Genomic DNA, 16,255 nt, shown 5'->3' on the forward strand with positions numbered 1-16,255 from the left:
AGGAAAAACTCTTCCTTACAGTAAAATGAGACTTAAAAAACACAGATGGGATGACTGGAATGTACAGAATACCAGTTGGCAACTACCACAACGATAACTATTTCAGAAAAGAAAAATGGATGTTAAAACCAGGGCTGAAAGTTTGATAAAAACCAGGATAGCTGCATAGTCTGAAACTATCTTTCCATAATATTCTTATTAAATATAAAGAAAAATAACTTCACAGAGAAACCTAACAAACACAACTTTATTAACCAACTGATCAAAATTAACATCTGGGACAAATTATACCATGTGTTCAGTGATACAGTGCACTAAAAAGGATACAACATCATTTCTGTGGTATTACTGCCAAAAGTACCTGATCTGAACCTAACTTATCATGAGGAAATATCCCCAATAGACAATCCCAATTGAGAAACATCCTGCAAAATAATGGCCTGTATTCTTCAAAAACGTTAAGGTTAAAAAAGACAAATAAGACTGAGTACTTGTTCCAGATTGAAAGGACATAATAATTATTTCAAACATGTGATTCTGGATTGGGTTCTAGACCAGAAGTTTTTTCTTTTGCTATAAAGGACAATAATGGAAGAACTGTTGAAACCTGAATCGGGTCTATAACTAAATTATATATTATATCAAGCTTACTTGTGTGATTTTTACAATTGTAATGTATTGTTTGGGGACATACACTAAAACATTTAGGGGTGATGGACCATTATATTTCCAACTCACTCTCAATTCAGAAAAATGTGTGTATATATGCATATGTACATATATTTATAGGTATAGAATAAAGCAAATATAAAATGCTAACATTTGGGGAATCTAGGTGAACGATTTATCGGAATTCCTTCCACTAAGTTTTGTAACTTTTCTCTAAGTATGAAATTATTTCAAAATAAAAAATTTACAAACTTACAGGTCATAAAAAATGGCTTATTTTGTTGCTGTTAAAACTATTTTAGTTGCCATTAAAAATTACAGATTGAAAGGGGATAAAGCCAGATTTAGATATAGATATATAAAAATGTTATGAAATCCATAAAAATATCATATAAAAGAAAAAGAGAGGCAGAGTCCTCCAGTAAACATTATTTTTCCTGTATCATTAATGTCAATACAGTTGACATCACTGAGGGGAAAAAATCTCTCATTTCTTATTTTGAAATGTACGAGCAACCTAAAAATGTTACATTTTTACTTTATTAAAATACTACACTCAAAAATAGCATTTCTACTTTCATTTCATGTCTCTATGAGTCATTACAAACTAAACAACTACTTAAACATATTTTATTCTGCAGTCCAAGGGACAGATCTAAGATAACCAAAATTTAGGGGGTGAAAACAGCTGTCATGCAATTTCTAAACAAGCAGCAAACTCTAGAGGATTGTGTTTTACTTTTAAGTAATTTTAAATGATTAGTAGTCTCAGATGAAGCCCTCATTCTTAATAATTTTCCAAGTTGAAAAAAATGTATTTTTATTTAGCAACATATCCTCTAAACCAATGTTTTGTATCAACAGTCTACAATGAATAAGTATGAAACATAACATTTACTGAAAATCTGTCTCATAAATATAGAAAGCCGACATCTGAAAATTTAAAATTAATTTTGATTTTGACAGTGAACCCAAAATCCAGGACATGCAAAAGAAAAGTTATTTCTGCTGAACCACCAGTGTGATTTTACACTATGAGCTGCTATGGGGGATAGGGGTGGGTAGGGTCAGTCTGTATAAGCAGGCTTGACCCCACAACATCAGCTTCTCTCTCATCTCAGCTTTATTGTACTACTATGGAGAATTTAAAATTGTGTAGATTCCCTAAGGAATATTATCCCTGGAGTATGCAAGATATCTGTTCTATATAATACGTTATCCGTGAGAGATGTATGAAAAAATGGTGCTTACACGGACTAAGAATACTTTCCAGAAATGTAGGTGATATCCTAGAGGAATCAAATGACCAAGAATATCATGGACATGAATGTGTAATATTAACCACTTTCCATTAGAATGCCTGATAGAGGCCTCTTATTTTCCTAAATTAAAGCAAAAATTTGCAGACATTTCCCATCACCATTATAAGAATCAAGAAAGCCCCTACCCTCCCACCAATAACTGAGAAAACCAACCTTCAATCTGCCACCACTCAATTCCTCACTTAGTTTCAGCCTGGCATCTACAGTTCTTTTCAAATCTCTTTGCAAGCGACGTCCAAAGTCCCTGAACATGGTTGAACCTCCAGAGAGGACGATATTCTACATTGGTGGAGAAAAATACATAAGTATTGACTTTTATTTAAAAGGAAAAAGAACATTTTTAAAGACATAAGAAACAATACTAAAATCCTATCAGAGCCTTTTGAAGAGAGGTTTTTTAATTTAATATTCAAGAACAGACCAGAAATTTAAGAAGTTTTAAAAGTATGGCCTTGAACAGTAATTTTGCTGTAAATACTGACCTTGTAGAGAGGACGTCTGACATCAATAGGGCAATTCTGAATTACTTCATCTACAACTTCTGAGATAGGTTGAGTAAAGTCTGGATTAGCAAACTGAAAAGTAAAGGTGGATATACGATAGAGATTAGGTTAGTACTGACTTAAATATCACAATAAAAAAGCATGTTTTCAGTTCAAAAACAAAAGAATTTTATAAATCATAAATTCTGGTCTCTAATTAAAAATTAAAGACACTGAAATCAGAGATTTCAGAAGTCAAATTGTAATAATGATGATATATACCATTTCACAACCATCAGAACAGTAAAAATGTAAAGCTGCACATACACTATGAACTGATAAAATCTGTGGACACGCACATGAGCAGAGCTGCAAAATCTGAATTGAATGACACATTTATAGTTGAAGGCAAACAAGGAAATGCTCAGTCTTCTCATTTCACCTTTTTATACTATAAGTGGCCTTTTCACGATATATGTAGTGTCACAGTTTCCACATTTTTGTGGGTGATTTTGCTGTTTAAGAGGGTCTCTCACCACAGTAGTGACAAAGTGCTATCTACTATTCCTAAGCTTGAGAAGGCTGTGATGTGTGTTATGGAGAAAATACAGTGTTGGTAAGCTTCATTCAAGCATGAGTTACAGGGCTGTTGGCCGGGGCTCAATGCTAATGATGGAAAATATATACTCGTGTGCCTTTAAACAGAAACACAAATAAAACAAGGTTATATGTTCAGTTGACAAAAATGTAACCTAAAGCTCACAGGACCTAACCCTGTATTTCCCCTATGAACAATGATTTTAGTTTTCACTAATTCGATGTTCACAGCAACTTTATAGAGCATCTACTGTGAATATGAGAATAAACTGTGTATTTATATGATGATATACCACAAACTATTTCCAAATAGCTGACACTCAAAAGTAAAACTCAATTTTTAAGAAGCTAACTTCAAAAAAATTTGAATGATTACATATATGTAAATCTTTTAAAATGTTTATTTTTGGGGTGCCCGAGTGGCTCAGTTGGTTGAGCAACCAACTTCAGCTCAGGTCATGATCTCTCAGTTCCTGAGTTTGAGCCCCACATTGGGCTCTGGATTGAGAGCACAGGGCCTGCTTGGGATTCTCTCTCTCCCCATCTCTCTGCCCCTCCCCTGCTCATGCTCTCTCTCTCAAAAATAAACATAAAAAAATTTTTCTTTTAAATATATGTTTTTGTGAATACATGCACAGTTAAAAAACATGAACTGGATATACACTAAATTTATGACAACCACCCTCAGGAGAAAAAGCAAGGATGGAAACCAAACAGAGAAAGGAAAAGGTCTGCGGAAGGGAAGGTACTCTTTTGTAATACTTTATTTCTTAAAATCTCAGTATGATAAATATTAGTATTAGTATGTATTTATTTGGAATGGAAGGTACATGTATTAGGCAACACTTTTCAAAAATTTTTTAACAGATTGGTTAGATTGGTAGGTTTGAGATGGAAAGCAGCCTAAGAATTTAAATCATCATGGAAATAAGAAGGAGATTAAAAATAGTAAATTTTTAAAAACTTAATTTTTATATACAGCAGGCCTTATACAAGGAGAAATAGTATTAGGGAAGGCTTTCTTCCCCATCATGTATTTTTATATGCATGCCTGTGGCCCTCCAAAACACGCTGTATGTATATTTCTAGATTTCCTCAGAGGAGTACAAAACATAACAGTTTTTGTGTTTGTTTTTTTTTTAAGATTTTGAGAGAAAGAGAAAACAGGGGAGAAGGCTGGAGGAAGGGAGGGGGAGAAGGCGGAGGGACAGAGGGGAGAGGGGGGAGGGAGGGAGGGAGAATCTTAAGCAGTCTCTATGTTCAGCGCTGAGCTACATGCGGGCCTCAATCTCATGATCTTGGATCATTACCTAAGCCAAAATCAAGAGACGGATGCTCAACTATCTGAACCACCCTAGCACCCATAAAATAGTTTTGAATACTAGATCTCAGAATTCAACTTGTATTTTGAAACAAAGACCTCATTTTACTAAAACTTTTCAAAAATATATGTATGTGGCCATTCTTTAAAATTGGAGAGGAAATGCTAGATGGGGTTTTTCCTAGTTAAAAATAAAAGGTCAAAAGTTAGCCTAATTTGTCAAAATAAACAAGTATATTTCACTAAAATGAATAAAATTTAAAGTACTGTCCAGAAAATGAGTTGCCAACCACGTTTCTTGGCCTCTCATTTTTCACATTAGGTTGTCTAATGGGAGAGACAACATTCCTTTGTTCAATAAACTGATTCTAGAACTTGACTGATACTCTCATGCATTTGTCAATTTTTTCCAGTTTTTAAATTTAGTTTTAAGTATTGAGAGTTTGGGCATATAATGAAAAGAGATTTAACGTTACTTAAATGATGAAGCATAATGATACAAAATATTTTAATTTAGATAAAGTAAAATATCACTAGCAAAGATTCTACTGACTTCTATTATCATAGTTAAAAAAACAAATGGTAGTCAACATCTATCTATTTAAAGCATACCCTAACAGGGGTATAGAATTCCTAGGAATAATGAATAGCTACAAGTGGGTAGAGAAATGGGACTCATACTGAGGCTTGAAAACCCAACTACAGACTATTTGTTCCATCTGTTAGAGGTAATCCATATTGCATCCTGTGGGAAAATGGGAGAATATAACTCCACTCAGCTGGCTCTGTATGCCATTTACAGTCAATCTTAGTTTATGGGCAAGGAATGGCTCAGTTCGCAATTACTGGAATGAGTAACAGAATTGGAATCCTGAAAATTCATTTTGTGATGTGTATAACCACTCTCTAAGCTTAGACTATGAAATCTCTAAGGAAACTTCAATTCTCAAAACACGCTTTTATGATCCCATAATGATACCTTCAACCTGAGAACCTGTCATGAGATTTAATCCTCAAAATGTGGAGAACATTAACAATCCGATAGAAAATATGGTCTATAGGGGCGCCTGGGTGGCTCAGTCGGTTAAGCGGCCGACTTCGGCTCAGGTCATGATCTCGCGGTCCGTGAGTTTGAGCCCCGCGTCAGGCTCTGTGCTGACAGCTCAGAGCCTGGAGCCTGTTTCAGATCTGTGTCCTCCCTCTCTCTGACCCTCCCCCGTTCATGCTCTGTCTCTCTCGGTCTCAAAAATAAATAAACGTTAAAAAAAAAAAAATTAAAAAAAAAAAGAAAAAGAAAATATGGTCTATAGTATCTCATCAATTTACTAATACAGAACTTAAAAATTCTGTACAGTGTCTTTTGTTAGCCATACTCCTTAGTACTTACCTAAACAATACACACACACACACAAGGAGCACGCACTCAAGAGATTAACCTTCCCGTAATTCTTTCCCAAACCTTTAAGACAGTTCATCCTGCTATAACAAGATCAGAAAAAGGCAGGGATGGGGTCATTCATTCCTGTGCCATGCCCTTCTCATAGCAATTTTTAATCAGGAACATACAAAAGATAGAATTTATACAACCTTTCAATATTCACATACCCTGGACTCACCCACAGATTATTCTGATTTAGAAAGAAATGAAGTCTGATTGAATACATCTTTATAAAAAGCTTGGGGACTATTGTGCTTTATAGAATCCCAGGAGAGAATGTGTAGAATGTATCCAGTGAAGCAGCAAGCAATGAATACTTAGTAATAAATAATGAAGGAAAAGAGTTAAGAATTAACAATAAATTGTTGCAGGTTATTTAATACTTTAATACTAACAGGCTCAACCTAGGGTCCCTACTAAGCATATTTTTAGGCCTTTTGCTTTCCCTTTCAACAAAAGGATTAGTCCCTGCCTCTGTTTCTGATCGTGTCTTAATACTACTACAAGTGGCTAACAAGAGAGGAGTATCTTTTCTCTCTTCTGAGAAATTTACAGAAAATACACTCAAAGTAGACAAAGCAGTCAAATAGCTTTGTCAAAAAATTTAATTTCCTTTAAGAAAAAATCAAAGTGCCAAACCCGTTCCTTCTAAAAACAGCTCAGGTATTTGTGAAGAATTCAGCAATTCGAAAAATAAATATCCTTACTCTTTCATACAGTTTATCATCAGTGTTCAAATTCAGGTACCTACACTTTTATCTAGCCAAAACAAAACCAGAGTGAATTCTTCAGATGACAAGAGGAAATGTGACACAGAAAAATCTAGAACTACAGAAGACAGAATCTTAAAATTCCCTTGGGACGTGACACAGTTCATATGATACCAAAAAAAAGGGGGGGGGGGTCTATTCTGGAAAAAAACATGATGAAACTGTACACACATATCTTCTTCTCTCTACTAAAAGCACTAATAAAGAAAATTTATCAAAAAGGCATAATCCCAAATGTATGTAGAGAAGAGAACAGGGAGAAACAGCAACAAAATTTGGCAAACTAGAATCTGGAAGGCAGATGGACAAGACCATGCATTCCCTCCAAAACACTTAGTAAGTCATCAGTAGGGAAAGCCAAGAATAGGGCTGTTTCTATCACCAGCCCACCCCCCCCCCCCTCCAAAGAACTGGCTGTATGTGTTAGCACTGAAATGGAAGGGCTGTCTAAAACCTTACAACACCCAATACTAGTCTGACCACAATGCCTTTATCCTTCAGGGGCTCACCATTGCTCCCAATTACAGTTATCTGCAATCATCATGATCTCCAATCCCTGGCCATACCCCTCATATTCCCTAGTAAGTCAGGCCTTTCGGATCAGGCTCTTACACTCCACAAACTCTGACCTCTGCCTTGTTCAAAACACTTTGTTCCTTTTCCACAACTGCCTGGGAGGGAAAACACTTGCTCTATGACTCAAAGTTCTGAGTCCTCTAACTTTTGTAGTGCCACCCCCCACTTTAATATAGTCACCCTCTCAATTCTTCTCACTAACGATTATACAAGTTACTGTTCTCTCCCAGCCCTCAACTTTATGTCCTTCCCTTCTCCCAACACAATAGCTTGACTCCCCTTCATGAAAAATAAAACTATGCACTGTGGACAATGAACTTCCTAAGCTACCTGCCTACTCCTCTATCCAGTCTTCCCAGCTTCACATTTTCCTGTACCCATACATAACTCTTTATCTCTACCACTGGGGTAATCCCTCTTAAAGAACCAAACCACCTCAGCCTTATTCTTGCAACTGTGTTCTTCTCAGTCCCTCCTTCATCTGGAAAACTGCAATAAACTAACCTGTTTCCACAGCTCTGTTCTAATTCATCCCACACAGTGCAGCCAGAAGTGACCTTTCTAACACGTTCATATATCTGTGTCATTTGCCACTGAAGATTTCTGCACAACTCCAGAAATCCAGTAAACTCCATTCTGTAGCATATTAATCCCTCATGAACACCCATCTGGACCCATCTCCTAACTCCCTTCCTTTAACACTTCTATTATCTAGCTCTCCTCCTCTCCCAGACTTCTACCCAGTCTATCCCTTTTGCCAGAAACATACTCCCCTAACATACCCTGCCTGACAAATACCTATTCATCCTTGAAGTCTCAGTTCAACTGTTACCTCATCTAAGAAGTTTCCGTAGTTTCTCCCAAGCAGACTTAGATGTTCTTTGTTCCTATCCCCTACCCAGATCCATGCATTTATTAAAGCAACTTTACCTGTTTAGCTATTCATCTCCCTTATTCTCTGAGCTCAGTAAAACCAATATAAAATAGTTCTTCATCTTTGAATATTCCGTACTTAAACTGAGACCATGAAAACTGTATTCACTTACTATTTGCTCAGAGAATAAACAATATTCAAAAACAACTGTTCTTAATGTCAATACGCACAAAAACCATATAATGTAATTCTATTAACAAGTTTTTATAGAGGCACCTGGTGGCTCAGTCGGTTAAGCATCCGACTTCGGCTCAAGTCACGATCTCACAGTTCATGAGTTCGAGCCCCATGTCAGGTTCTGTGCTGATGTGACAGCTCAGAGCCTGGAGCCTGCTTCAGATTTTGTGTGTGGTGTGCTCCTCTCTCTCTACCCTTCCCCTGCTCATGCTCTGTCTCTCTCAAAAATAAATTAAAAAAAATTTTTTTTTAATAAGTTTCTCATACTAAGTTATTAGAAGAGTTTTTCATTATTAAAAACACACCATTTCATTAATTTAATAAAACCTGTACATTACTACATTTCATAGAGATAGAAAACTACTTTGTTAATAATAATTTGTTACGATACTTAAAGGTTCTTTGTCTAATGGCCACTTTATATGAGGGCAGTGGCAGTTCTAGAACTTATCCCCAAATATTTTATTTAAATGGTCATAAATTTTAAGGGCTCTTGTCTTTGCATGACCCCACATAAGCCAAATTTTAAAAAGACAAGTTTCAGTTTTCTAAATGCATGAAAACAGTAACTTGTTTAGCCTATTTCAACACAGGCAATTTTTCCTCTTGAAAATGATTAATTCCCTATAGCATTTTAGTATAGAAAAGAAAGTTCCTGAGATTAACTCTTTCCTGAATATCTTATAGTTCATTGATAATTTCTGCCAAATTTTTCAAAACAATTCCATCTAAAAAAAAAACAAAAAACAAAAAAACTACCTCTGGATGAAAAAAGATTTCAGGTCCCAAGAATCTCTCATAACCAACATCAATAGAAAATTCTTTTTTTTGAGATAGCATTGATTCCAGTATATTGCTTAATCCACTTTGATCCATCTGTGTCATACTTGTTAAATTCTTTTACTAAATCTGGGCAGACATAACTATAGCGCTCCTAGAAAAACAAAGAATTGAGTAATTATTCCTCGTTTTAGTAACGGTAAAAAAAGATGGCATATTTTCAGTAAACAGAATCAAATGAACAAATACCGTCAGAAAATAAAGAAATTAAGCTGAGGAAAATTTTATGTTACGGTATTATCTGATGTCTAGTACAAATAAAAAGCTCATCTCCATCTCCTACACATAACTCCTGGCTTCATATATAAATTGAGTAAGATCTGACCAACTAAAGAGACAATCTCTATTATTTTAATGTTATTTCATGAAAATATTCATTTCTGTCATTCAACATTTTATACTACTTCAGTAATTAATGGAGTTTACATTCTAGAGAGAAGAAAACAAAATACATAATAACCAGAGAATAAATAATAGTTGAAAATAACCACACAAATTAATATAGATACTTAATCCTTAATACCTATCTGAAACAAAACTCAATATGGTCTAAGCAAATGAGCAAAAGAAAAATGACTGAAAATAAAACTATTCTTTTTTACTATACCACCTACAATGCTAAATTGTTGCATATCTGATTATATGTCCTAAGTAAAAGTTTTTATCAAAACTGCAATTCAAAAATGTTATGGGTTATAACATTCTGTTTGCAACTTATGGGTTCCTGAATCCAAGTCTCAGGGTTTTTTTGTTTTTGCTTTGTTTTGTTTTGTTTTTTAAGAAAAATACACAGGGGTGCCTTGGGTGGCTCAGTCAGTTAAGTATCCAACTCTTGATTTCAGCTCAGGTCATGATCTCACAGATCCTGAGTTTGAGCCCCACATCAGCTCTGTGCTGACAGCACGGAACCTGGTTGGGAGACTCTGTCTCCCTCTGTCTCTGTTCGTCCCCACTCATGCGTGTTCTCTCTCTCTCTCAAAAAAAAAAAAAAAAAAAAAAAAAAGGATTAAAAAAAAAAACCATACACTTCATATATTTTTGCACATCAAGAATCCTAATCTGCAATAGCTACAAATATTACTAATAACCAAAAAGACATGAAAGGAAAAAGTACTGAAAAACAAAGGACAATTTGATTATGTTACCGTAGGTCTTCTTTCTCCAAACCTTGGAAGTAGGAATTACATGGAAATAATAAGTTTTAAAAGACATTCACACTGAGCATTAGTATTCTCTAGATTTAAATCATTGGTGCTCTTATCATTTTTTTAAACTCCAAAGACTTCCCGAAGATGCTATAGCAGTAATGTTCATATTAATTTTTTACACATTTAATTTCGATGCCACCATTGGCGTCTTTTGGCAGCCATTTAGTAATTTAGTAATTTTAGCCATTTAGTAATTAGGAACAGTAAATTCATTTTCATTCCTGACGTTTGACGAGTGACAGAAACCCTATAATCATGCAGATAGGCAATAAATAGTTATTTCTGCTGGGGCAGTTTTACTTTCACATACTGAAACATAGGAGGAAATCCACGGAAATTTGTTTAGGTATGCTGGCAAGTGACAAATTTAAAAAGCAATGCTACAATATTTTGATGGTTTACATAAAGCACTGATAGACTTATGTAAGACACATATTATAACACCTTACATAGCCTTTACACGTTTCTATTTGCCATATCACTGGAGCCAAACCCTATATTCTATAGACAAAATGAAACAATTACATTAAAAAAAAAATTTTGCAACAGAAAACTCTTAGGATTAAAATAAAGAATTCAGTGAAGAAACTAGATACGAGGACTCTGAAGTGAACTAATGAGTTTTACTATGGGGAATAATCACAAAAATGTATGCTAAAGTCAAATGTTCTTGACTCAAATGTGAAATGTGGAGACAACAGGCACAAGGCTGATAATTCCCCAAAATTTCCTTACAAGAAATACACAGAAAAACATATACATAATTAAGAGTAATGATTTGCAAAGGGTTTTTAGTACTATTCTTCATCTAATAGTTTCTCATGTTAACACTGTAAATTTGACTTTAATTTTTAAATGAATTACACACTCATCATTATTTTGTACCTTTACTGCCTTAGCAGTTTTCCAAGGATTGTTCTGGAGGGATTCCTACTTCTCGGTCTCTCAGCAACTGCTGAATAAATATGTTATATCTCGTCCTGCGATTGGAATGTGCTTAATACAGCTGCCAATCACATACCCTTCGGCCTAGATGAAAAAAAAAGTCTTCAAGTTTTACTTTCAGTGATTTCAAGATTAATATAACACAAATAACCATTATAATAAGACTAGGTTCTCAAGTTAGTGTATTTATATTCTCAAGTACTTGCTTTATCCCAGGAGAATTCTTCTAGTCTTATTCCTCAAGTGTATTCCTCACAATACTATATTACATAATTTATAGTACTATACAGATATTATGAACAAGAATGGTCAGCAACTCAGAACTATTCTTTTACTGGTAAGAGTTTATAACCAAGACTGAAATGACTGAATAGCACAAACAACGAATTTCAGAAGTATTAAATGTTTTGATATTAGACCAGATAGAAAATTATTTTTAAAACCTTTTATATTATCAGTGAACAGTTTAGACAACATTGTAGGAAATTTATAGTCTACAAACTATCTTTTTCCTACTGAAGTAGGTACCAATTTCACAAGGCTGAGGCATTCTATGCATCATAATAATGCCAAATAATTAAGTTCTATACAAAGAATCCAAATTTTCTGATAGGAGCCAGAGGCACAAAGAATAATGTAGCTAAATTAAATTTAATTAACAAAGAATATTAGGGATGTCCTCATCTGGGCACGGCCAGGTATTAGTGATTGGATTTATCCTCTCACCTTAAAGAAAAAACAGGACAAATTATATGAAATAAAAGGTTTACAGACAGTGAATGAACAACAGGCAGAGTAGGGCAGTGTCCCCATGAGAAGAGAAAACAAACAAGATGAATGCTATGACACATCCCATCTCATTGCCTAGAAAAAGTGTCCCACGCAGCAGTAACAGGAGGGAGAACCCAAGCAGAGCCAGAAGTCTCATTAAGTTGAGGATACGGAATTTCGATTTCAGGAAGGTCAAGATGGCTACAGTTTGCAAGTCAAACTATTGAAGTGGAACGAGCTGCACTGACACAGCTTTGGAGATGTGAAAAGTAACACGTAAGCTGACTAATAATCACCACATTCATGTTAGGAAACCATCAAGACCAAAGAAAGAACCTCTAGAAAGGAGGGTACAAAATCTCCCAAGCTCTTGCATAACTGGGAATAGTCTACATTCCCATTAATCAGAGTTTAAAGATCTCACAACACAGGGCATTGAGTAGGTCCACAGAAGGGTATTTCTTCAAGAGTGAGGATAGAGTAGAAACCAGACAAAGACTGTTCTGGACCTTGCTCAATAAACACTTAAAGGAGCTCCTAAAAGGATCAAAATGATTCCTAGTAAACTTAATTGGGTTCCAGGAAAGAAATCTCAAAATATTTTAAAAAGCCCCCCAAAACCCAGGACACAGCAATGTAAATATACGGTACCTAATGAAAAATTATAATCAAGCAAGGGAAGAGGAAAATACAACCCTGACTGGGAGAATCATCAAAAGAGAAAGCAACAGAAATACAAAAGATAATAGCATTGATAGACCAAAAACACTGAAACAATTATTATTCCACATGAACAAGAAGATCAATGGAAACATGAGTGGAGAGAGAAAGGGAAGATAAAAAAGACCCAAAGAGAACCTCTATGACGAAAAATAAAATATCTGAAATAAAAATACTCTAGGGGCACCTGGGTGGCTCAAGTTGGTTTAAGCATCCTACTTCAGCTCAGGTAATGATCTCATAGTTGGTGAGCATGAGCCCCACTTCAGGGCTCTTTCCTACAGCTCAGAGCCTGGATCCTGCTTCGGATTCTGTGTGCTGTGTGTGTGGTGTGTGTGTGTGTGTGTGGGTGTGTGTGTGTGTGTCTCCCCTTCCCCTGCTCATGTCTCTCTCTCTCTCTCTCTCAAAAATAAACATTTAAAAAAAGAACAGCATTAAAAATATATATATGCTAATGTGATTAGAAGCAAATTAAATTATCTGCTCTAATAATAAAAAAAGTGAACCTGAGGACAAGAATGAACCATTCAATTCACGAGTTCCAGCCCCACATCTGTTTCTGTGCCCACGGCACAGCCTGCCTGGAATTCTCTGTCTGCCCTCATGCTCGCTTGCTCTCTCACTCTCTCTCTAAAACCTCAAGGAGAAGAAATGGAAAAAATAAATAAACGAATACATTTAGGTACATCACAAACTACTAAAAAACTAGTGAACCAGGAATATATTATGAGAAATCTGAAGGCAGCTGGGCAAATAAGAAACATTACAAAGAAACGAGCTTAGGAATAACAGCAGACTTATACTCACAAACAATGTAAGCAAAAGACAGTAGAATTACATCTTTAAAATACTAAAAGTAAAAAGCTATCAACCTAAATTTTATACCAAGTAGTATCTTTCAAGATGAAGGCAAACTACTTTTTCAAAGGATGTATATAAGTTGAAAGAGTTCATAGTCAGTAGACCAGCACTTCTAAGAAATGCTAAAGGCCATCGCCATCATTCTGGCAGAAAAAAATTAGGCTAGACGGAAATATGGACCTTCACAAAGGAAACCAGCACTGGAAATGGTAAGTGCATAAATATAAAAGAAACTTACCTTTTCAAGATCTCTTTTAAAGATGACAACTTGTTATGGGCTGACATGTCCCGCCTCTCCCAAAATTCTTATGTTGAAGTGCTAACCCCTAATACCTCACAGTGTGATTGTATTTGGAGACAGGGACTTTAAAGAGGTAATTAAGTTAAAGTAAGATGATTAGAGTTGGCCCTAATCTAATATGACTTATGTTCTTAAAAGAAGAGATTAGGACACAGACATACAGGGAAGACCATGTACAGATAAATGGAGAAAATTAGGCCATCTTGACAGAAGACACAGAAGCCTCGGAAGAAATCAACCCTGCCAACATCTTGATCTCAGACTTTATTACCTCCATCTGGGCAAATATTAATTTTCTACTGTTTAAGCCACTCATTCTGGTACTCTGTTACAGCAAGCCTTAAAAAAACTAATATACTATTTACAATGAAACAAATTAATAACATAGTGAAAATTTATAACAGGTAGAAGTAAAATAAGTGACAATTATAATTCCAAAGGGAAGTACACTGTTGTACACAGTACCTACTTATAAAACATCAGAACATTATTTGTACTTAGATTATAAGTTAAAGATATTTATTATAAACGCAAGAGCAACCACCACCAAAAACAAGCAAATGACAATGACAAAGAAGTAGAACATAGCTAATAAGTAATAAAGAAAACAAAATAGATTTAAAAAAATACTCCATTAATTCAAAGAAGGAAAAGAGTACAAAAACAGGAACATCCAATTCTTAATATCCTTATAAAAATTCACTCCTATTCATGTTCATAACTTCTATTTGAATATTAATTATCAAGATACTGACATTACTGATTATTTCATAGATCTTCAGATCTTGGTGAATCAGAACCAGTTCACCTACTAGTTCCACAGCCTACTATTTGGTGATCTTAGGCAGTTCATTTATTTTCATTTTTTAATGGGTAAACTGAGGTCCTCAAAAGGTAATATAACCTACATTTAGATTTTGAGGTTCAAATGAGAATTTAAAATGAAAATCTTAAGAAGCTCTATGTACCACTAAGAAAGAAAACTGTGACACAACTATATAAAAAAAAATGAAATATTCGACACATTCCAATATCCAGATATTAACATATCCCCAATGGAAAAAAAAAATGTGATATAGCCATACAATGAAATATTATATGGTGTAGCCATATAATGAAATCTTATTTGGCAATAATAAATGAAGTACTATCCATGCTACAACTTGGAGGAATCTTGAAAACCTAAGGCTTCATGAAAGAAGCCAGTCACAAAAGACCACAAAGTTTAGGACTCCATTTATGTGAAATGTCCAGAACAGGCAAATCAATTGAGACAGAAAGTATGTGAGTGATTGCCAGTGGCTAAGGTTATCAGGGAGAGAGTCTGCTAATGGACAGAGCATTTCTTTTCAGAGTCATAAAAGTGTTCTAAAATTGACTGCGGTGATGGATGCACTCTGAATATACAAAAAACCACTGAATTATACATTTGAAATGGGTGAACTGTATGGTGTATAAATTATATCTCAAGAAAGCTGATACTAAAAAAGGGACAATTATTACTAAAACTATTATGACATTGGGAGAATGAATTATAACATCTAATCTAAGTCAACCCAAGGATGTTATCCTCAACAGAGGATGCCTGATCCATTAAAAATAGGAATGAGAATAATGAAGACATAAAAGTCCCGAAATAATTTCATCCCAAACAGGATATTTAATATAATATAAACATTATTTGAAAAGCTGTTTTCTATGTATACCCATCTAATATTATCAAGTATGAATTCAAGTAGTCATTTTCAATATATTAGGCACAATAAAAACCTGAATTTGTCATTAAGAATTGGAAGCACAAGGCCTTGGCAGAAAAAAATGCTATCTCTGACAAACAATACAATCTGATGTATTTTTCTTAATATGCCTTACTAAATCCAAACCACAAAGTACAATCATAACTTGAGCTTTTTATTCAAAAAATAAAATAACTTTCCGGGACACTTAGCTGGCTCAGTCAGTAGAACATGTGACTCCTGATCTCGGGGTCATGTGTTCAAGACCCACTACTGGGTGTAGAATTTAATTTTAAAGAATAAATGAATAAGTTCCGAAAATTATTAACAGCCATGAGCTTATAAACTATTTAGTTAACCTACGCACCCAGCTCAAGTCTGTTAATCAAGGATAAGAGAGATTATCAAGTAGCTAACATACACACACAGACATATCCAAACCAGAAAACAGAATTCCGTGTCTAAGAAAATAAAGGTATAATATATTTCCATTCCAGTTACTCCAACATTTGCTAATTATGAATTAGAAATAATTTCTAATATCTTTAAAATCATTTTCTAATTATAGTACAAACCTATAGCAAAAA

At 34.7% G+C, this 16,255-nt stretch overlaps 1 protein-coding gene across 1 annotated transcript in view; it reads right to left on the bottom strand.

Moving 5' to 3' along the window:
• The window catches only part of ACTR3 (actin related protein 3), a 65,414-nt gene that overhangs the window by 3,555 nt on the left and 45,604 nt on the right, over positions 1–16,255 (bottom strand). Inside the window, 7 exon segments of the mRNA XM_030327149.1 lie at positions 2,145–2,270; positions 2,474–2,566; positions 9,046–9,114; positions 9,116–9,220; positions 11,220–11,237; positions 11,239–11,297; positions 11,300–11,363. Coding sequence (XP_030183009.1) covers positions 2,145–2,270; positions 2,474–2,566; positions 9,046–9,114; positions 9,116–9,220; positions 11,220–11,237; positions 11,239–11,297; positions 11,300–11,363 — 534 coding nt within the window.

The sequence above is a fragment of the Lynx canadensis genome, chromosome C1, assembly GCF_007474595.2.
Source record: "Lynx canadensis isolate LIC74 chromosome C1, mLynCan4.pri.v2, whole genome shotgun sequence".
Classification (NCBI taxonomy): Eukaryota; Metazoa; Chordata; class Mammalia; order Carnivora; family Felidae; genus Lynx; species Lynx canadensis.